The sequence below is a fragment of the Callionymus lyra genome, chromosome 18 (genome assembly GCF_982586985.1).
Source record: "Callionymus lyra chromosome 18, fCalLyr1.hap1.1, whole genome shotgun sequence".
NCBI lineage: Eukaryota > Metazoa > Chordata > Actinopteri > Syngnathiformes > Callionymidae > Callionymus > Callionymus lyra.
The window spans coordinates 6,067,328-6,090,582 of NC_141835.1; the positions used below are offsets into that span (position 1 = coordinate 6,067,328).

At 32.1% G+C, this 23,255-nt stretch overlaps 1 protein-coding gene across 1 annotated transcript; it reads left to right on the plus strand.

The window, feature by feature from the left end:
* The first annotated feature begins 84 nt into the window (after positions 1–84).
* slc5a6b (solute carrier family 5 member 6) lies at positions 85–23,237 on the plus strand. The gene is made up of 15 exons (XM_087780051.1): positions 85–145; positions 1,279–1,719; positions 1,782–1,847; positions 6,054–6,105; positions 6,168–6,390; positions 6,473–6,613; positions 7,999–8,128; positions 8,188–8,276; positions 10,030–10,142; positions 10,201–10,271; positions 10,577–10,663; positions 10,732–10,910; positions 10,974–11,077; positions 11,162–11,268; positions 22,310–23,237. The coding sequence occupies exons 2-15, from the start codon at positions 1,372–1,374 to the stop codon at positions 22,424–22,426; spliced, it is 1,827 nt and encodes a 608-aa protein (XP_087636177.1). The 5' UTR covers positions 85–145; positions 1,279–1,371; the 3' UTR covers positions 22,427–23,237.
* The last annotated feature ends 18 nt before the right edge of the window (positions 23,238–23,255 follow it).

Genomic DNA, 23,255 nt, shown 5'->3' on the forward strand with positions numbered 1-23,255 from the left:
TTCTAAAAAAAATTCAATTTAAAAATAAAGGTTTGTGAAAATACCCGGATATTCACGAGCGCCGTTGCAACCACATGGTTCCCGGCATGCAGTTCGCCACAATCGGCAGCAGCAGACGCAATGGACGCTCGGACAACTTCCAGATGTAAGTTGACATTGTAAAAATGACTCCACATTATGTGGCGACAACTTGGGTTTGACTCATTATTCATGTAATTCTGAATATCGTGGCTTTAACGATGAAGCGTTGACTTCCTCGCTCACCTTGTGAGGAGGTGCGTGTGTTGCTGCAAGTTCACCTGCCATTCAAAATGTCAATAAACAATTGTTTTATATTATAGATAAATAAATATATTTTTTATTTTCTTATCGCATAATAACTAGAAATTAGAAACACAATGATAGTTTAAAATAACAATTCTTAATAAATTAATTAAAAACGCTTAATATTTTATCTGTTTAAGTTATTAAAAATACATAATTATGCTACAGATTTTATTAATATTTTCTAATAACTCATTGTATATATCTATCATACTTTGTTTTTAAAATATTAGATGGAAAGATACTTTTATTAACTTCGCTTCTTAAATCAGTTTCACCAACAAAGACGTCATTGTTCGACATAATTGTTTGCAGATCAGTTGCACGTTTTTCCAAATCACTTCCTGGAAGCTTTCATTGTGTCTCATCACCCACTCAGAGAGTATTAACTGTTGAGCAATAAAGAGTGACACAAAACCTCCATCACCCACACAAAGAGAAAGAACTGTTGCGCAATAAAGAGTGACACAAAACGCGGTCAGAAAACCAGTAAAATGTTAGTAAAAGTTACGATTAATACCGAAAGTGCGTTTGTGAGTAAAAGTGTGACCTTTTTTCAACAATCCTGAGGTTTGTTTGTGTGTTTTATGTGTTTGTTTATAAGGGGTTTAATCAAATAATTGTTCAGAAGCAGCAGAAAATTGAGTTAATGGTGATTATTTTGGATTAAACTATTTTTTTTCTACTGCTTATGACCTTTGTAGTCACAATAAATTGAGGCTGTTTTTTATTATGGGCTTAAGAACCTCCCAGTCAGTATTTTTGGATTGGCTCGCGCAGGGGAAAGTTGACAAACGGGGTCGTTGACCTCGCCAGAGTCTTCACCCGAGCTATTCATGGGATTTGATATTTCGAACTGTGCCACAATTAAGTGTTGGCTACGACGAGGAAAGCCTTATCTGAGCGTGAAGAGGTAGTGTCGGGTTTCTGAAGAAATGTTTGGGTTTCTTCAAGGTGGCTGGACCCTTTCGTCTGAGGGAGGATATCTGGTTCCTGTCTGGCTGTGACGGAGGTCAAGCTTCAGTTTGAGTCTTACAGACGATCGAGATGGACCCGTCGGTCCAGAAGCACTTCGCTCCGGCGGACTACGCCATCTTCGCCGTCCTGCTGGTGGCGTCCATGTGCATCGGACTCTACTACGCGCTGTCGGGCGGTCGCCAGAGGACCACGCAGGAGTTCCTGATGGCGGACCGGAGCATGCACTGTATCCCCGTTTCCCTTTCCCTCATCGCGTCATTCCAGTCGGCCGTGGCGATTATCGGAGTCCCGGCTGAAATCTACACGCACGGAACTCAGTACTGGTTCATCGGCGTCGCCTACATCCTCGGCCTCCTCATTCCAGCTCACGTCTTTATTCCTATTCTGTACCGACTGCGGCTCTCCAGCGCTTACGAGGTATTCGGCGCATCTTATCTGTCCGTGCTTGTTTTTCTTGAACCTGTTTTCATTCCTCACAGTATCTGGAGCTCCGCTTCAGCAAGACGGTTCGCATCTGTGGCACTTTGACCTTCATCTTTCAAATGGTAGGTGAGAGAACTTTGACTGCTGTGACTACAACATGTTCAACAATTGGTGGTTAATATCTAGGAGTGTGTTTTTTTGTTTATACGATACAGGGGCTACGATACGATATATAGTGATACTGTAGTAACAAGTATATATTATTAGTATTATCGAGTACTTGACTCTGGTGTTGCAGAATTTACAGACCACATGACTCTTGACGAAGTCGTAACTGCTTTCATTTGTTTTCAAACTAAAATATGTCCAAACATCAGCTTTAAAAGCTGCTGCAGTCACTGTATCCTCTCGTCCTCAGTTGTAACTGCTTTCATTTGTTTTCAAACCAAAATATGTCCAAACATCAGCTTTAAAAGCTGCTGCAGTCACTGTATCCTCTCGTCCTCAGTTGTAACTGCTTTCATTTGTTTTCAAACCAAAATATGGTCAAACATCAGCTTTTAAAACCGCTGGAGTCACTGTATCCTCTCGTCCTCAGTCGTAACTGCTTTCATTTGTTTTCAAACCAAAACATGTCCAAACATTAGCTTTAAAAGCTGCTGGAGTCACTGTATCCTCTCGTCCTCAGTTGTAACTGCTTTCATTTGTTTTCAAACAAAAATATGTCCAAACATCAGCTTTAAAAGCTGCTGGAGTCACTGTATCCTCTCGTCCTCAGTTGTAACTGCTTTCATTTGCTTAAACACGCACGTAATAAATACAATGTTGGTGTTATAGTGCCAACATTTTTAGATTTTTTTAGATGGGCTTCGAATAACACAATATTTAATATTTAATATATTTTTAAAACTGGAATTGAAAAAAAAATATGTGTAAAAAAAATTAATTTATAATAATAATAATCTCTATTTATATAGCGCCTTTCTAGACCAGGGTCACAAACCGCTTTGACAGCCAATTTATTTACAATCCATAAACAGAAATAAAAAAAACAACAATTTAATTCAATGATTCATAAATATAATCAATGTTTAAAATAAACAACATTTCAATAAAACATTTGAAAACTATTAAAAGTTCTGATGGAACTGATAAACCTTTATACAGAGGTTTATTTTTTAAATCTTTTTCCACAAAAAAGAAAGTTATTTTGAGATCCATGTTGGATTTTAAAGCTTGTTGAATAATTTATTTTCTTTTTCCTTTTCACTCAGGAAATAGTGGTTCAGCAAATATTGATTCATGATTATTGTCGTTTTACCATCTTCCGTTGTGTTCAAACCGTTTGCATAGATAATATGATTGACTGAGATATTCAAACTGCCGGAAACAAATGTGGTTTAACCGGGAATGTTGAAAAAAAGATGGATGGATGGATGGATGGATGGATGGATGTATAAATAGATGGATGGATGGATGGATGTATAAATAGATGGATGGATGGATGTATAAATAGATGGATGGATGATGGATGGATGTATAAATAGATGGATGGATGGATGGATGTATAAATAGATGGATGGATGGATGGATGGATGTATAAATGGATGGATGGATGATGTATAAATGGATGGATGGATGATGTATAAATGGATGGATGCATGGATGCATATATGTATGTATGGATGGATGGATGTATAAATATATGGATGGATGGATGCATATATGGATGTATATATGGAGGGATGGATGCATATATGGATGGATGCATATATGGATGGATGGATGTCTATATGGATTGATGGATGGATGCATATATGGATGGATGGATGGATGTATAAATCGATGTATATATGGATGGATGGATGGATGTATATATGGATGGATGCATATATGGATGGATGGATGTATATATGGATGGATGGATGGATGGATGCATATATGGATGGATGGATGGATTTGCTGTATAGATGGATGGATGTATAAATAGATGGATGGATGTCTATATGGATTGATGGATGGATGGATGCATATATGGATGGATGGATGGATGTGTAAATAGATGTATATATGGATGGATGGATGGATGTATATATGGATGGATGGATGTATATATGGATGGATGGATGGATGGATGTATAAATAGATGGATGGATGGATGCATATATGGATGGATGGATGGATGCATATATGGATGGATGGATGGATTTACTGTATATATGGATGGATGGATGTATAAATAGATGGATGGATGGATGTCTACATGGATTGATGGATGGATTTATAAATAGATGGATGGATGGATGGATGGATGTATATATGGATGGATGTATATATGGATGGATGGATGGATGTATAAATAGATGGATGGATGGATGGATGCATGTATAAATGGATGGATGGATGGATGTATATATGGATGGATGATGGATGGATGCATATATGGATGGATGGATGGGTGTATATATGGATGGATGGATGTATAAATAGATGGATGGATGGATGCATATATGGATGTATATATGGATGGATGCATATATGGATGGATGTATATATGGATGGATGTATAGATGGATGGATGGATGCATATATGGATGGATGGATGTATAAATAGATGGATGGATGTCTATATGGATTGATGGATGGATGGATGCATATATGGATGGATGGATGTATATATGGATGGATGGATGGATGTATATATGGATGGATGGATGCATATATGGATGGATGGATGGATGTATATATGGATGGATGGATGGATGGATGTATAAATAGATGGATGGATGGATGCATATATGGATGGATGGATGGATTTATATATGGACGGATGGATGTATAAATAGATGGATGGATGGATGGATGTATAAATAGATGGATGGATGGATGCATATATGGATGGATGGATGGATGGATGTATAGATAGATAGATGGATGTATATATGGATGGATGCATATATGGATGGATGTATATATGGATGGATGGATGGATGTATAAATAGATGGATGGATGGATGGATGTATAAATAGATGGATGAATGGATGCATATGTATGTATGGATGGATGGATGTATATATAGATGGATGTATTTATGGATGGATGGATGCATATATGGATGGATAGATGGATGGATGGATGTATATATGGATGGATGGATGTATAAATAGATGGATGGATGGATGTCTATATGGATGGATGGATGGATGGATGTATAAATAGATGGATGGATGGATGCATATATGTATGGATGGATGTATAAATAGATAGATGGATGGATGGATGTATAAATAGATGGATGGATGTATAGATGGATGGATGGATGAATGGATGCATATATGGGTGGATAGATGGATGGATGTATAAATAGATGGATGGATGGATGCATATAAGGATGGATGGATGGATGTATAGATGGATGGATGAATGGATGCATATATGGGTGGATAGATGGATGGATGTATATAAGGATGGATGTATAGATGGATGGATGAATGGATGCATATATGGGTGGATAGATGGATGGATGTATAAATAGATGGATGGATGGATGTATAAATAGATGGATGGATGAATGGATGGATGTATAAATAGATGGATGGATGCATATAAGGATGGATGGATGGAAAGATGTATAAATATATGGATGGACGTATAAATAGATGGATGGAGGCATATATGGATGGATGGATGCATAATATCTAGGAGTGTGTTTTTGTTCATATGATACAGAATAACGATACCATATATAGTGATTCTTTAGTAACGAGTATATATTTGTAGTATTGTCGAGTATTTGACTCTGGTGTTGCAGAATTTACAGACCACATGACTCTTGACGAAGTCGTAACTGATTCATTTGTTTTCAAACCAAAATATGTCCAAACATCAGCTTTAAAAGCTGCCGGAGTCACTGTATCCTCTCGTCCTCAGTCGTAACTGCTTTCATTTGTTTTCAAACCAAAATATGTCCAAACATCAGCTTTAAAAGCTCCTGGAGTCACTGTATCCTCTCGTCCTCAGTTGTAACTGCTTTCATTTGTTTTCAAACCAAAATATGTCCAAACATCAGCTGTAAAAGCTGCTGGACTCACTGTATCCTCTCGTCCTCAGTCGTAACTGCTTTAATTTTGGATGGATGCATAAGTAGATGGATGCATATATGGATAGATGGATGTATAAATGGTTGGATGGATGGAGCGATAGATAAAACTTAGGAATGTGAAGTAAAACTGTGGAACAAATGTTGAAATATTTGAAGTTTTAAGTAAACAATAGTCATTATTGCTTCAATCGGTGTCGAATAAAAACATGTTTTTTCTTGACGCAGGTTATTTATATGGGAGTTTGTGTTTATACTCCTGCCTTCGCCCTCAATAAAGGTAAACCTTTCTTTGATCAACTTCTGTTCCCATGTTTCTGAAGACTTTACTTCTGCTCTCAGTCACGGGGTTCGAGCTCTGGGGGGTGGTTCTGGTCACGGGTCTGGTGTGCACGCTGTACACGGCGCTGGGCGGACTGAAGGCCGTCATCTGGACCGACGTCTTCCAGACCCTGGTGATGTTCGCGGGCCAGCTGGCCGTCATCGTGGTGGGCGTCCAGCAGGCCGGGGGGGTCGCGGCGGTCTGGGAGAAGGTCTCGGACGGAGGTCGCATCTCCGGGCTGGAGTGAGTCTCGCGGAACCTTCGGAGGGGGAACCGGTAACTGAGATGTTTGCTCAACACCGTCTCACGCTGCTTCTCTCTCCAGCCTCAACCCAGATCCCACGGAAAGACACACCTTCTGGACCCTGGGCGTGGGTGGAGTCTTCCTGATGCTGTCCTTGTACGGAGTCAACCAGGCCCAGGTCCAGAGATACCTCAGCGCCCGGACCGAGAGAGACGCCGTCAGGTGTGCAGAGAAATATCCATTTCTTTGTTTAATTTCTCTTAATAGTAACACAACGATTAGTTACACAAACATCAGGTTTGTTGACTCACAGTCCACAAGATAATATCTGTGAAACACAGAAAGAAAACCACCTTGAATGACCTCAGTGAGGACACAAGTCATGTGACCACACGAGTCATGTGACCACACGAGTCATGTGACCACACGAGTCATGTGACCACACGAGTCATGTGACCACACGAGTCATGTGACCACACATGTCATGTGACCACACGAGTCATGTGACCACACAAGTCATGTGACCACAAGTCATGTGACCACACATGTCATGTGACCACACGAGTCATGTGACCACACGAGTCATGTGACCACACGAGTCATGTGACCACACGAGTCATGTGACCACAGGAGTCATGTGACCACACGAGTCATGTGACCACACGAGTCATGTGACCACACGAGTCATGTGACCACACGAGTCATGTGACCACACGAGTCATGTGACCACACGAGTCATGTGACCACACGAGTCATGTGACCACACGAGTCATGTGACCACAGTCTCAGGGCGAATAAGGGCAAGAGTGTGAAAGTGCGACACAAACAAACAACCATATAATGAATGAAATAAACACAAAAACATCAACTATAACCTAAGAAATACTGTCAAGACGTTGAAGAAACGCACAAGAAAAGATGGAACACATCGTATAAAACTACTTTTAAACTACAATATATGGATGTTTATCAGTGACATTAGAATAAAGCTTTCATTTAATTTTAAATATTGAAACTTTTTGTTTTTGAGAGTTGGATTATTTTTCAGAATAATCAAATTCAATAATTTATATATTATTATTTATCTTTAATAATTAAAATAAAATTTTGTTGTGATTGTTTTAAGTATTTGATATTCGAATACCAATAATTATCATTATAATATTTTTTAAATAATTATATCAAAATACACGTTTACATTTTTTTTCTTTTTAAATATTCTCTATTTTAAAATACTATTAACAAAAAAAACATTAAACTATTTAATATAGAAATTATTAAATTGAATGAAAATTATTTGATAATCATTTAATTAAAAAAGCTATGCATTTTAAAATGTTAAAATTTGTTTTGTAATTAAAATATAATACTATGTGTAACAAAAACAATTAAATTATTTAAAAATATATATTCAACACAAATGTTCAATTCAACTATTAAATATTCTGATAACACTTGTTTTATTCCCATAACTAAAATATATGATTGAGTTAAAAGAAATAAAAGTACAATAATATTAAATGTAGTTAATATTAGTTGCTCTTGTTGATGCAGAAAAAAACATTAAACGTCTGAAAAACGATGACGATCTTCTGTTTCCTCTGCAGGTCCTGCTACTTGGTGTTTCCCTCCCTGCAGGTGGCGCTGGCCCTCAGTTGCATCATGGGACTGGTCATGTTCGCTCGCTACTGTGGCGAAGATCACTCGGACCGACTGGGCTCGTCCTCGAGAGACGCCGTGAGTATCAAGGAGCGTCGGTGTTTCAATGTTGGAGCTCAGGTGTGCTCCTCCTGCAGGTGGTGGTTTACTTCGTCATGGACATGCTGCAGGGCTTCCCTGGCTTGCCGGGACTCTTCATCGCTTGTTTGTTCAGTGCGGCGCTCAGGTGAGGGACTTCGATTCCACCGTTACACACCTGCTTCGACAGTGACGACACTGTGTCGTGAAACCTCGTCAACACTTGATCAGATCCTGACTTTGTTTAAAAGTATATCATCAGAATATTTCAAGGTTGAATTTAACTTTTAAAATTAAATTCTTTTTTTTTTAAGCATTTAAATATATTTTTTAATTCATTTAAATTGATAATTTCTTACTTGAAAGGTTGACATTGTTGAATTGTTTAAATAATTAAATTACAATTAATGAAATGTATATTTTTAAGCATTTCATTTAAAAAAAATAAAATAATTTAAATCGATCATTTCTTACTTGAAAGGTTGAAATTGTTTAAATAATTAAATTACAATTAATTAAATGTATATTTTCAAGCATTTAAATATATTTTAATTAATTTAATTCGATAATTTCTAAATTAAAAGGTTGAAATTGTTTAAATAATTAAATTACAATTAATTAAATGTATATTTTCAAGCATTTAAATATATTTTTTAATTCATTTAAATTGATAATTTCTTACTTGAAAGGTTGAAATTGTTGAATTGTTTAAATAATTAAATTACAATTAATGAAATGTATATTTTTAAGCATTTCATTTAAAAAAAAAAAAAAATTTTAAATCGATCATTTCTTACTTGAAAGGTTGAAATTGTTTAAATAGTTAAATTACAATTAATTAAATGTATATTTTCAAGCATTTAAATATATTTTAATTAATTTAATTCGATAATTTCTAAATTAAAAGGTTGAAATTGTTTAAATAATTAAATTACAATTAATTAAATGTATATTTTCAAGCATTTAAATATATTTTTTAATTCATTTAAATTGATAATTTCTTACTTGAAAGGTTGACATTGTTTAATTGTTTAAATAATTAAATTACAATTAATGAAATGTATATTTTTAAGCATTTCATTTAAAAAAAATAAAATAATTTAAATCGATCATTTCTTACTTGAAAGGTTGAAATTGTTTAAATAATTAAATTACAATTAATTAAATGTATATTTTCAAGCATTTAAATATATTTTTTAATTCGATAATTTCTAACATGAAAGGTTGAAATTGTTTAAATAATTAAATTACAATTAATTAAATGTATATTTTCATGCATTTAAATATATTTTTAAATTAATTGAATTCGATAATTTCTAAATTAAAAGGTTGAAATTGTTTAATTGTGTTTAAATAATTGAATTAAAATTGTTTTTGTTTTTTTTATTAATTAACTCTTCACACCATTCCAACTACAATAGTTAAATTATATTTTCTATTTAAATGTTTTTATATAAAGTGATTGTACTCTTTATGTATCGTTTGGTGGCGTAATTATACCAACATTTCTATATTTAAATTTAAGACTACAAATTAAAACTATTGAATTTAGAAAATGTAATATTAGAATATCTAAATATGTGTACATTTTTTGTGAAAATATTCGATTTATTTTTTACAAAAATACAAATATAATGAATAAAAATTTCAACTATCAATAAAAAATATATAAAATTAAATTAAAATAAATTCATCCTTACAATAAAGGCATTTTATTCAAAAATAATCCAATAAAACCTTTTTTTTCCCAAGTTTTAAAATGTGAAATGTTTCAATATTGTGACGACATTGATATGTCAGTGGCATGAGCTTAAACTGTATAAAGTTGCATTGAAACTACAGTCAGGCCCTCAACAGTGAATCCGAGACCCCGTCATTAACGGGGTGTCGTCTCCGTGCAGCACCGTCTCCACCGCCTTCAACTCTCTGGCCACAGTCACCATGGAAGACCTCATCAAGCCGCAGTATCCCAGCATGACGGAGAAACGGGCGACGCTGCTGTCCAAACTATTAGGTAGAACATCCGACCGTCAAGTCCTGACTCGCCAGTAAACGTGTCTCTCCGTCTCCAGCCGCGTCTTACGGGCTGCTGTGTTTGGCCATGGCCTACCTGACTCACCTGATGGGCGAGTCCGTCCTGCAGGTGAGCTTGAGCCGTTTATTTTTAGGGCGTGTTTCACACTCTTGGCTTAACTGTGTGGCGTCTGCAAAGCAATAGAACATGACTTTTTAAATTTCTGAAAATGTGACAAAAAAAAAAGCATATGATAAAGATGGTAGGACCGAGGATAGAGCCTTGTGGAACACCGGCCGAGATGGTTTGAGGTAAAGTTTTTCTCTGAATAAGTCAGGAACGGCCGGAGATGAATGATTGGAAGTTGGGTCGAGAAATAGATGCAAGTCTATAGTTATTTGTCGCTTATACGAGATCTCACATTTCTGCTCCAGGTGGCGCTGAAGATCTTCGGCATGGTGGGAGGTCCGATTCTGGGCCTGTTTTGCCTCGGGATGTTTTTCCCCTGGGCCAACTCTACTGTACGTTTAAAGCTCCCTGTCAAGGGTAGGATTTATTGTCTTTATTTTGAACTTAACGCCGTCTCTAGGGGGCGATAGCGGGTCTCGGCGCCGGCCTCTCCGTCGCTTTCTGGATCGGCATCGGGAGCATCGTCACCCGGAGCTCCGCCTCCAGACCCCCACCTCCGAACTGCCGAGACTCGCTGATGATGTCGGGCAACGTGACGGCAGCTGGCAACGTGACGGCGGCCGTCATCACTACACTGAGGTACACGAACCGAGCGAATACTTGGAAGTTTTACTAAACATGTGTTTTTTTGTTTTCTTTCAGCTCGTCTGGACTCCCGAGGTTCTACTCGCTGTCCTACATGTGGTACAGCGGCGTCAGCTGCTCCACCGTCATCCTGGTCGGCCTCATCGTCAGTCTCCTCACGGGTGCGTTTTTGCCGTCGAGACCCAGGCTAGCTGGGACATGTCGGAACGTAACATCCGTGGAGTTAATACTTGAACCGATCTCAGGTCCGACGAAAGAGGAAGACATCGCACCAGGGACGGTTTATCCCGTGTTCAGGAAGCTGCGAAGATGTCTACCCGGGCGCAGGAAAGCAAAACTCAGCCATGCGACGGTCAGTTGATTTGATTTTTTTTGTTTTTGCCGTATATATGCTGTAGTATTTTATTTTAATTTTAATTAAAAAATTTAGTTGAATTTATTTGGTAATGTTGTGCTGAATTGACGCTACTCTTTTAGAAAATATATATTTATCTTTCTTTACCATAAGGGGAAAAAAAGAAAAGATTTGCCTTTATTTTGTTGTTGTTATGTTATTTAGGTAATTTTGTGTAAATACGCTACATTACTTTTCAATTTTTGTTTCTTTTTGTTGACGATTTGTAATTTTCTTTTTCCGTCTCTTCGTTGATGACACATTAAGAAAAAAAGATGCGTATTTGGCTTCATTTTGTAACGTTGAGTCATATATAAACTTTCTTTTTTTCTATTCTTTTCCTTTCACTTTTCTGCTTGACGACGCATAAATTAAAAAAAACAAGTTGCATGTTTGGCTTTATTTTGTTATGTTGTGTCGAGTTTACACCACAGTATATTATTATTTTTCTCGAAAATACATAAATAGGACAAAAAAGTAGCCTATTTCGCTTAATTTTCTGTAATGTTGTGGTTATATACGCTCGTCATTTCTCTATTTTTGTTTATTTAAAATATGTTTTTAGGCTGTTGATAAAAAAAGAAAAATAGAGTATTTGTCTTTACTTTGTAATGTTGTGGCGTATTTACACTAAATTATTTGTCTGTTCTTTTTGTGGAGGATTAAAAATGTTTTCTTCGTCGACGATACATTAAGAAAAAAGTAGCGTATTTGGCTTTATTTTTTAATGTTGTGGCAAATTTGTGCTACAATTTTTTTTTAATCTTTTTGTTGACGATTCATAAATAAAACATAAAAGTAACCTAAGAGTTGCGTATTTGCCTTATTTTTCAATGTTATGGTGAGTTCACGCCACTCTTTTTACATTTTATTTTTCTTAATTAACATAAATAAAACATAAAAGTAACCCAAGAGTTGCGTATTTGCCTTATTTTTCAATGTTGTGGTGAGTTCACGCCACTCTTTTTACATTTTATTTTTCTTAATTAACATAAATAAAACATAAAAGTAACCTAAGAGTTGCGTATTTGCCTTATTTTTCAATGTTGTGGTGAGTTCACGCCACTCTTTTTACATTTTATTTTTCTTAATTAACATAAATAAAACATAAAAGTAACCTAAGAGTTGCGTATTTGCCTTATTTTTCAATGTTATGGTGAGTTCACGCCACTCTTTTTACATTTTATTTTTCTTAATTAACATAAATAAAACATAAAAGTAACCTAAGAGTTGCGTATTTGCCTTATTTTTCAATGTTGTGGTGAGTTCACGCCACTCTTTTTACATTTTATTTTTCTTAATTAACATAAATAAAACATAAAAGTAACCTAAGAGTTGCATATTTGCCTTATTTTTCAATGTTGTGGTGAGTTCACGCCACTCTTTTTACATTTTATTTTTCTTAATTAACATAAATAAAACATAAAAGTAACCTAAGAGTTGCGTATTTGTCTTATTTTTCAATGTTGTGGTGAGTTCACGCCACTCTTTTTACATTTTATTTTTCTTAATTAACATAAATAAAACATAAAAGTAACCTAAGAGTTGCGTATTTGCCTTATTTTTCAATGTTGTGGTGAGTTCACGCCACTCTTTTTACATTTTATTTTTCTTAATTAACATAAATAAAACATAAAAGTAACCTAAGAGTTGCATATTTGCCTTATTTTTCAATGTTATGGCGAGTTCACGCCACTCTTTTTACATTTTATTTTTCTTAATTAACATAAATAAAACATAAAAGTAACCTAAGAGTTGCGTATTTGCCTTATTTTTTAATGTTGTGGTGAGTTCACGCCACTCTTTTTACATTTTATTTTTCTTAATTAACATAAATAAAACATAAAAGTAACCTAAGAGTTGCGTATTTGCCTTATTTTTCAATGTTGTGGCGAGTTCACGCCACTCTTTTTACATTTTATTTTTCTTAATTAACATAAATAAAACATAAAAGTAACCTAAGAGTTGCGTATTTGCCTTATTTTTCAATGTTGTGGTGAGTTCACGCCACTCTTTTTACATTTAATTTTTCTTAATTAACATAAATAAAACATAAAAGTAACCTAAGAGTTGCGTATTTGCCTTATTTTTCAATGTTGTGGTGAGTTCACGCCACTCTTTTTACATTTTATTTTTCTTAATTAACATAAATAAAACATAAAAGTAACCTAAGAGTTGCGTATTTGCCTTATTTTTCAATGTTGTGGTGAGTTCACGCCACTCTTTTTACATTTTATTTTTCTTAATTAACATAAATAAAACCTAAAAGTAACCTAAGAGTTGCATATTTGCCTTATTTTTCAATGTTGTGGTGAGTTCACGCCACTCTTTTTACATTTTATTTTTCTTAATTAACATAAATAAAACATAAAAGTAACCTAAGAGTTGCATATTTGCCTTATTTTTCAATGTTGTGGTGAGTTCACGCCACTCTTTTTACATTTTATTTTTCTTAATTAACATAAATAAAACATAAAAGTAACCTAAGAGTTGCATATTTGCCTTATTTTTCAATGTTGTGGTGAGTTCACGCCACTCTTTTTACATTTTATTTTTCTTAATTAACATAAATAAAACATAAAAGTAACCTAAGAGTTGCGTATTTGCCTTATTTTTCAATGTTGTGGTGAGTTCACGCCACTCTTTTTACATTTTATTTTTCTTAATTAACATAAATAAAACATAAAAGTAACCTAAGAGTTGCGTATTTGCCTTATTTTTCAATGTTGTGGTGAGTTCACGCCACTCTTTTTACATTTTATTTTTCTTAATTAACATAAATAAAACATAAAAGTAACCTAAGAGTTGCGTATTTGCCTTATTTTTCAATGTTGTGGTGAGTTCACGCCACTCTTTTTACATTTTATTTTTCTTAATTAACATAAATAAAACATAAAAGTAACCTAAGAGTTGCATATTTGCCTTATTTTTCAATGTTGTGGTGAGTTCACGCCACTCTTTTTACATTTTATTTTTCTTAATTAACATAAATAAAACATAAAAGTAACCTAAGAGTTGCGTATTTGTCTTATTTTTCAATGTTATGGTGAGTTCACGCCACTCTTTTTACATTTTATTTTTCTTAATTAACATAAATAAAACATAAAAGTAACCTAAGAGTTGCATATTTGCCTTATTTTTCAATATTGTGGTGAGTTCACGCCACTCTTTTTACATTTTATTTTTCTTAATTAACATAAATAAAACATAAAAGTAACCTAAGAGTTGCATATTTGTCTTATTTTTTAATGTTGTGGTGAGTTCACGCCACTCTTTTTACATTTTATTTTTCTTAATTAACATAAATAAAACATAAAAGTAACCTAAGAGTTGCGTATTTGTCTTATTTTTCAATGTTGTGGTGAGTTCACGCCACTCTTTTTACATTTTATTTTTCTTAATTAACATAAATAAAACATAAAAGTAACCTAAGAGTTGCATATTTGCCTTATTTTTCAATGTTGTGGTGAGTTCACGCCACTCTTTTTACATTTTATTTTTCTTAATTAACATAAATAAAACATAAAAGTAACCTAAGAGTTGCATATTTGTCTTATTTTTTAATGTTGTGGTGAGTTCACGCCACTCTTTTTACATTTTATTTTTCTTAATTAACATAAATAAAACATAAAAGTAACCTAAGAGTTGCATATTTGCCTTATTTTTCAATATTGTGGTGAGTTCACGCCACTCTTTTTACATTTTATTTTTCTTAATTAACATAAATAAAACATAAAAGTAACCTAAGAGTTGCGTATTTGTCTTATTTTTTAATGTTGTGGTGAGTTCACGCCACTCTTTTTACATTTTATTTTTCTTAATTAACATAAATAAAACATAAAAGTAACCTAAGAGTTGCGTATTTGTCTTATTTTTCAATGTTGTGGTGAGTTCACGCCACTCTTTTTACATTTTATTTTTCTTAATTAACATAAATAAAACATAAAAGTAACCTAAGAGTTGCATATTTGCCTTATTTTTTAATGTTGTGGTGAGTTCACGCCACTCTTTTTACATTTTATTTTTCTTAATTAACATAAATAAAACATAAAAGTAACCTAAGAGTTGCATATTTGTCTTATTTTTTAATGTTGTGGTGAGTTCACGCCACTCTTTTTACATTTTATTTTTCTTAATTAACATAAATAAAACATAAAAGTAACCTAAGAGTTGCATATTTGCCTTATTTTTCAATGTTGTGGTGAGTTCACGCCACTCTTTTTACATTTTATTTTTCTTAATTAACATAAATAAAACATAAAAGTAACCTAAGAGTTGCGTATTTGTCTTATTTTTCAATGTTGTGGTGAGTTCACGCCACTCTTTTTACATTTTATTTTTCTTAATTAACATAAATAAAACATAAAAGTAACCTAAGAGTTGCGTATTTGCCTTATTTTTCAATGTTGTGGTGAGTTCACGCCACTCTTTTTACATTTTATTTTTCTTAATTAACATAAATAAAACATAAAAGTAACCTAAGAGTTGCGTATTTGTCTTATTTTTCAATGTTGTGGTGAGTTCACGCCACTCTTTTTACATTTTATTTTTCTTAATTAACATAAATAAAACATAAAAGTAACCTAAGAGTTGCATATTTGCCTTATTTTTCAATGTTGTGGTGAGTTCACGCCACTCTTTTTACATTTTATTTTTCTTAATTAACATAAATAAAACATAAAAGTAACCTAAGAGTTGCATATTTGCCTTATTTTTCAATGTTGTGGCGAGTTCACGCCACTCTTTTTACATTTTATTTTTCTTAATTAACATAAATAAAACATAAAAGTAACCTAAGAGTTGCATATTTGCCTTATTTTTCAATGTTATGGCGAGTTCACGCCACTCTTTTTACATTTTATTTTTCTTAATTAACATAAATAAAACATAAAAGTAACCTAAGAGTTGCGTATTTGCCTTATTTTTCAATGTTGTGGTGAGTTCACGCCACTCTTTTTACATTTTATTTTTCTTAATTAACATAAATAAAACATAAAAGTAACCTAAGAGTTGCGTATTTGTCTTATTTTTCAATGTTATGGCGAGTTCACGCCACTCTTTTTACATTTTATTTTTCTTAATTAACATAAATAAAACATAAAAGTAACCTAAGAGTTGCGTATTTGCCTTATTTTTCAATGTTATGGCGAGTTCACGCCACTCTTTTTACATTTTATTTTTCTTAATTAACATAAATAAAACCTAAAAGTAACCTAAGAGTTGCGTATTTGCCTTATTTTTCAATGTTGTGGCGAGTTCACGCCACTCTTTTTACATTTTATTTTTCTTAATTAACATAAATAAAACACAAAAGTAACCTAAGAGTTGCGTATTTGCCTTATTTTTTAATGTTGTGGTGAGTTCACGCCACTCTTTTTACATTTTATTTTTCTTAATTAACATAAATAAAACCTAAAAGTAACCTAAGAGTTGCGTATTTGCCTTATTTTTCAATGTTGTGGTGAGTTCACGCCACTCTTTTTACATTTTATTTTTCTTAATTAACATAAATAAAACATAAAAGTAACCCAAGAGTTGCGTATTTGCCTTATTTTTCAATGTTGTGGTGAGTTCACGCCACTCTTTTTACATTTTATTTTTCTTAATTAACATAAATAAAACATAAAAGTAACCTAAGAGTTGCGTATTTGTCTTATTTTTCAATGTTGTGGCGAGTTCACGCCACTCTTTTTACATTTTATTTTTCTTAATTAACATAAATAAAACATAAAAGTAACCTAAGAGTTGCATATTTGCCTTATTTTTCAATGTTGTGGCGAGTTCACGCCACTCTTTTTACATTTTATTTTTCTTAATTAACATAAATAAAACCTAAAAGTAACCTAAGAGTTGCGTATTTGCCTTATTTTTCAATGTTGTGGTGAGTTCACGCCACTCTTTTTACATTTTATTTTTCTTAATTAACATAAATAAAACATAAAAGTAACCTAAGAGTTGCATATTTGCCTTATTTTTCAATGTTGTGGCGAGTTCACGCCACTCTTTTTACATTTTATTTTTCTTAATTAACATAAATAAAACATAAAAGTAACCTAAGAGTTGCGTATTTGCCTTATTTTTCAATGTTATGGTGAGTTCACGCCACTCTTTTTACATTTTATTTTTCTTAATTAACATAAATAAAACATAAAAGTAACCTAAGAGTTGCGTATTTGTCTTATTTTTCAATGTTGTGGTGAGTTCACGCCACTCTTTTTACATTTTATTTTTCTTAATTAACATAAATAAAACATAAAAGTAACCTAAGAGTTGCATATTTGTCTTATTTTTCAATGTTGTGGTGAGTTCACGCCACTCTTTTTACATTTTATTTTTCTTAATTAACATAAATAAAACATAAAAGTAACCTAAGAGTTGCATATTTGCCTTATTTTTCAATGTTGTGGCGAGTTCACGCCACTCTTTTTACATTTTATTTTTCTTAATTAACATAAATAAAACATAAAAGTAACCTAAGAGTTGCGTATTTGCCTTATTTTTCAATGTTATGGTGAGTTCACGCCACTCTTTTTACATTTTATTTTTCTTAATTAACATAAATAAAACATAAAAGTAACCTAAGAGTTGCGTATTTGTCTTATTTTTCAATGTTGTGGTGAGTTCACGCCACTCTTTTTACATTTTATTTTTCTTAATTAACATAAATAAAACCTAAAAGTAACCTAAGAGTTGCGTATTTGTCTTATTTTTCAATGTTGTGGTGAGTTCACGCCACTCTTTTTACATTTTATTTTTCTTAATTAACATAAATAAAACATAAAAGTAACCTAAGAGTTGCGTATTTGCCTTATTTTTCAATGTTGTGGTGAGTTCACGCCACTCTTTTTACATTTTATTTTTCTTAATTAACATAAATAAAACATAAAAGTAACCTAAGAGTTGCGTATTTGCCTTATTTTTCAATGTTGTGGTGAGTTCACGCCACTCTTTTTACATTTTATTTTTCTTAATTAACATAAATAAAACATAAAAGTAACCTAAGAGTTGCGTATTTGCCTTATTTTTCAATGTTGTGGCGAGTTCACGCCACTCTTTTTACATTTTATTTTTCTTAATTAACATAAATAAAACATAAAAGTAACCTAAGAGTTGCGTATTTGCCTTATTTTTCAATGTTATGGCGAGTTCACGCCACTCTTTTTACATTTTATTTTTCTTAATTAACATAAATAAAACCTAAAAGTAACCTAAGAGTTGCGTATTTGCCTTATTTTTCAATGTTGTGGTGAGTTCACGCCACTCTTTTTACATTTTATTTTTCTTAATTAACATAAATAAAACATAAAAGTAACCTAAGAGTTGCGTATTTGTCTTATTTTTCAATGTTATGGCGAGTTCACGCCACTCTTTTTACATTTTATTTTTCTTAATTAACATAAATAAAACATAAAAGTAACCTAAGAGTTGCGTATTTGCCTTATTTTTCAATGTTATGGCGAGTTCACGCCACTCTTTTTACATTTTATTTTTCTTAATTAACATAAATAAAACCTAAAAGTAACCTAAGAGTTGCGTATTTGCCTTATTTTTCAATGTTGTGGTGAGTTCACGCCACTTTTTTTACATTTTATTTTTCTTAATTAACATAAATAAAACCTAAAAGTAACCTAAGAGTTGCGTATTTGCCTTATTTTTCAATGTTATGGCGAGTTCACGCCACTCTTTTTACATTTTATTTTTCTTAATTAACATAAATAAAACCTAAAAGTAACCTAAGAGTTGCGTATTTGCCTTATTTTTCAATGTTATGGCGAGTTCACGCCACTCTTTTTACATTTTATTTTTCTTAATTAACATAAATAAAACCTAAAAGTAACCTAAGAGTTGCGTATTTGCCTTATTTTTTAATGTTGTGGTGAGTTCACGCCACTCTTTTTACATTTTATTTTTCTTAATTAACATAAATAAAACATAAAAGTAACCTAAGAGTTGCGTATTTGCCTTATTTTTCAATGTTGTGGTGAGTTCACGCCACTTTTTTTACATTTTATTTTTCTTAATTAACATAAATAAAACATAAAAGTAACCTAAGAGTTGCGTATTTGCCTTATTTTTCAATGTTATGGTGAGTTCACGCCACTCTTTTTACATTTTATTTTTCTTAATTAACATAAATAAAACATAAAACTAACCTAAGAGTTGCGTATTTGCCTTATTTTTCAATGTTATGGCGAGTTCACGCCACTCTTTTTACATTTTATTTTTCTTAATTAACATAAATAAAACATAAAAGTAACCTAAGAGTTGCATATTTGCCTTATTTTTTAATGTTGTGGTGAGTTCACGCCACTCTTTTTACATTTTATTTTTCTTAATTAACATAAATAAAACATAAAAGTAACCTAAGAGTTGCGTATTTGCCTTATTTTTCAATATTGTGGTGAGTTCACGCCACTCTTTTTACATTTTATTTTTCTTAATTAACATAAATAAAACATAAAAGTAACCTAAGAGTTGCGTATTTGCCTTATTTTTTAATGTTGTGGCGAGTTCACGCCACTCTTTTTACATTTTATTTTTCTTAATTAACATAAATAAAACATAAAAGTAACCTAAGAGTTGCGTATTTGCCTTATTTTTCAATGTTATGGCGAGTTCACGCCACTCTTTTTACATTTTATTTTTCTTAATTAACATAAATAAAACATAAAAGTAACCTAAGAGTTGCGTATTTGCCTTATTTTTCAATGTTGTGGTGAGTTCACGCCACTCTTTTTACATTTTATTTTTCTTAATTAACATAAATAAAACATAAAACTAACCTAAGAGTTGCGTATTTGCCTTATTTTTCAATGTTGTGGTGAGTTCACACCACTCTTTTTACATTTTATTTTTCTTAATTAACATAAATAAAACATAAAAGTAACCTAAGAGTTGCGTATTTGTCTTATTTTTCAATGTTGTGGCGAGTTCACGCCACTCTTTTTACATTTTATTTTTCTTAATTAACATAAATAAAACATAAAAGTAACCTAAGAGTTGCATATTTGCCTTATTTTTCAATGTTGTGGCGAGTTCACGCCACTCTTTTTACATTTTATTTTTCTTAATTAACATAAATAAAACATAAAAGTAACCTAAGAGTTGCATATTTGCCTTATTTTTCAATGTTATGGCGAGTTCACGCCACTCTTTTTACATTTTATTTTTCTTAATTAACATAAATAAAACATAAAAGTAACCTAAGAGTTGCGTATTTGCCTTATTTTTCAATGTTATGGCGAGTTCACGCCACTCTTTTTACATTTTATTTTTCTTAATTAACATAAATAAAACATAAAAGTAACCTAAGAGTTGCGTATTTGTCTTATTTTTCAATGTTGTGGTGAGTTCACGCCACTCTTTTTACATTTTATTTTTCTTAATTAACATAAATAAAACATAAAAGTAACCTAAGAGTTGCGTATTTGCCTTATTTTTCAATGTTGTGGTGAGTTCACGCCACTTTTTTTACATTTTATTTTTCTTAATTAACATAAATAAAACATAAAAGTAACCCAAGAGTTGCGTATTTGCCTTATTTTTCAATGTTGTGGTGAGTTCACGCCACTCTTTTTACATTTTATTTTTCTTAATTAACATAAATAAAACATAAAAGTAACCTAAGAGTTGCGTATTTGTCTTATTTTTCAATGTTGTGGCGAGTTCACGCCACTCTTTTTACATTTTATTTTTCTTAATTAACATAAATAAAACATAAAAGTAACCTAAGAGTTGCATATTTGCCTTATTTTTCAATGTTGTGGCGAGTTCACGCCACTCTTTTTACATTTTATTTTTCTTAATTAACATAAATAAAACATAAAAGTAACCTAAGAGTTGCATATTTGCCTTATTTTTCAATGTTGTGGCGAGTTCACGCCACTCTTTTTACATTTTATTTTTCTTAATTAACATAAATAAAACATAAAAGTAACCTAAGAGTTGCATATTTGCCTTATTTTTCAATGTTGTGGCGAGTTCACGCCACTCTTTTTACATTTTATTTTTCTTAATTAACATAAATAAAACATAAAAGTAACCTAAGAGTTGCATATTTGCCTTATTTTTCAATGTTGTGGTGAGTTCACGCCACTCTTTTTACATTTTATTTTTCTTAATTAACATAAATAAAACATAAAAGTAACCTAAGAGTTGCATATTTGCCTTATTTTTCAATGTTGTGGCGAGTTCACGCCACTCTTTTTACATTTTATTTTTCTTAATTAACATAAATAAAACATAAAAGTAACCTAAGAGTTGCGTATTTGCCTTATTTTTCAATGTTATGGTGAGTTCACGCCACTCTTTTTACATTTTATTTTTCTTAATTAACATAAATAAAACATAAAAGTAACCTAAGAGTTGCGTATTTGTCTTATTTTTCAATGTTGTGGTGAGTTCACACCACTCTTTTTACATTTTATTTTTCTTAATTAACATAAATAAAACATAAAAGTAACCTAAGAGTTGCATATTTGTCTTATTTTTCAATGTTGTGGTGAGTTCACGCCACTCTTTTTACATTTTATTTTTCTTAATTAACATAAATAAAACATAAAAGTAACCTAAGAGTTGCATATTTGCCTTATTTTTCAATGTTGTGGCGAGTTCACGCCACTCTTTTTACATTTTATTTTTCTTAATTAACATAAATAAAACATAAAAGTAACCTAAGAGTTGCGTATTTGCCTTATTTTTCAATGTTGTGGTGAGTTCACGCCACTCTTTTTACATTTTATTTTTCTTAATTAACATAAATAAAACATAAAAGTAACCTAAGAGTTGCGTATTTGCCTTATTTTTCAATGTTGTGGCGAGTTCATGCCACTCTTTTTACATTTTATTTTTCTTAATTAACATAAATAAAACGAAAAAGTAGCGTATTTGGCTACTTATTATTTTTAGGACTTCTTTTTTCCTGTCTTTTGGTCGAAGATTCAATCAAACACGTTTTTTTTTTTTTCATATCTGCAATATTGTGGTATCTCGCCGGCAGGGCAAGAGTGATCTGCATCAGAAGGACGGAGTGACCCTCGGGCGTGAAGACGTGACGTCGCAGGAGGAAAACTTTCTTCCCTCCGCGTCGCACACGGAGCACGAAACCACCGTGTGACCGAGAGACGACGACGACGGTTGCTGTCGACAACAAATCTTCTCGTTTCAGATGAAATAAACCGATGGATGATTGTGATGTAGTTTAAAAATGTAGCTCCGAGCAGAGACGCAGGAATTAAATGACAAAATAATCATGATTAGATAGTACATTTAATACATTTAAAGTATACATGGTTGCTTAACAAAGTTTATCATAAATAAGTGCGAACATAAATGTTTAAATAAATATTACTTGATAAAAAAAATGGAATTTACACAAGAAAAAAGTCGTAAATTCAATAAATATTTTAAGGATTAATAGAAAAAAATGTTTTTAATTTGAATTGGCCTCATTAAATAAGATGGTTTTAAAAAGATGGAAAGTATTTCTAGGTATTATATGTATATATTAGATTAGAAAATTGAAAAATAAGTTCCTTTAAATGAACAGAAATGATAATAATCTTCACTCATTGATACAGTTAAGCAAGACAAGATCTAAATAAATATATATTTATTAAGAGAATACACTACAAAATACCATCCTTCATAAAAAATACACATTTCTGATGATGAACCTTCAAATAATTTGTACAAATCTGCATTTTATACGATCTGAGTTTCCTTTTAACTATTGTTTCCAACAATCAAGTCACTGATTTATGTGTCAAATACTGTTTTTTCCAACAAATGTTTACCAAAAATGAATGTTATTTGTTATGAGTGTAAGAGAAAAGGTCAATTTTTTAGTTTTTTTATCAATGTTTTTGAATGAATCAGTTAAAATGTGCCTTAAAGATCTTTTTTAATAAAAAAAAAAAAAAAATTAATTTGTCTTATTTGTCATT

What these genes read in the sequence shown, in the direction of transcription:
- slc5a6b (XM_087780051.1), top strand. Translation starts at nt 1,372, where the DNA reads ATGGACCCGTCGGTCCAGAAGCACTTCGCTCCGGCGGACTACGCCATC. An exon ending in GGTCGCATCTCCGGGCTGGA is followed by an intron (nt 6,391 to 6,472) that starts GTGAGTCTCGCG and finishes TTCTCTCTCCAG; the next exon opens with CCTCAACCCAGATCCCACGG. An exon ending in CATCGTCAGTCTCCTCACGG is followed by an intron (nt 11,078 to 11,161) that starts GTGCGTTTTTGC and finishes AACCGATCTCAG; the next exon opens with GTCCGACGAAAGAGGAAGAC.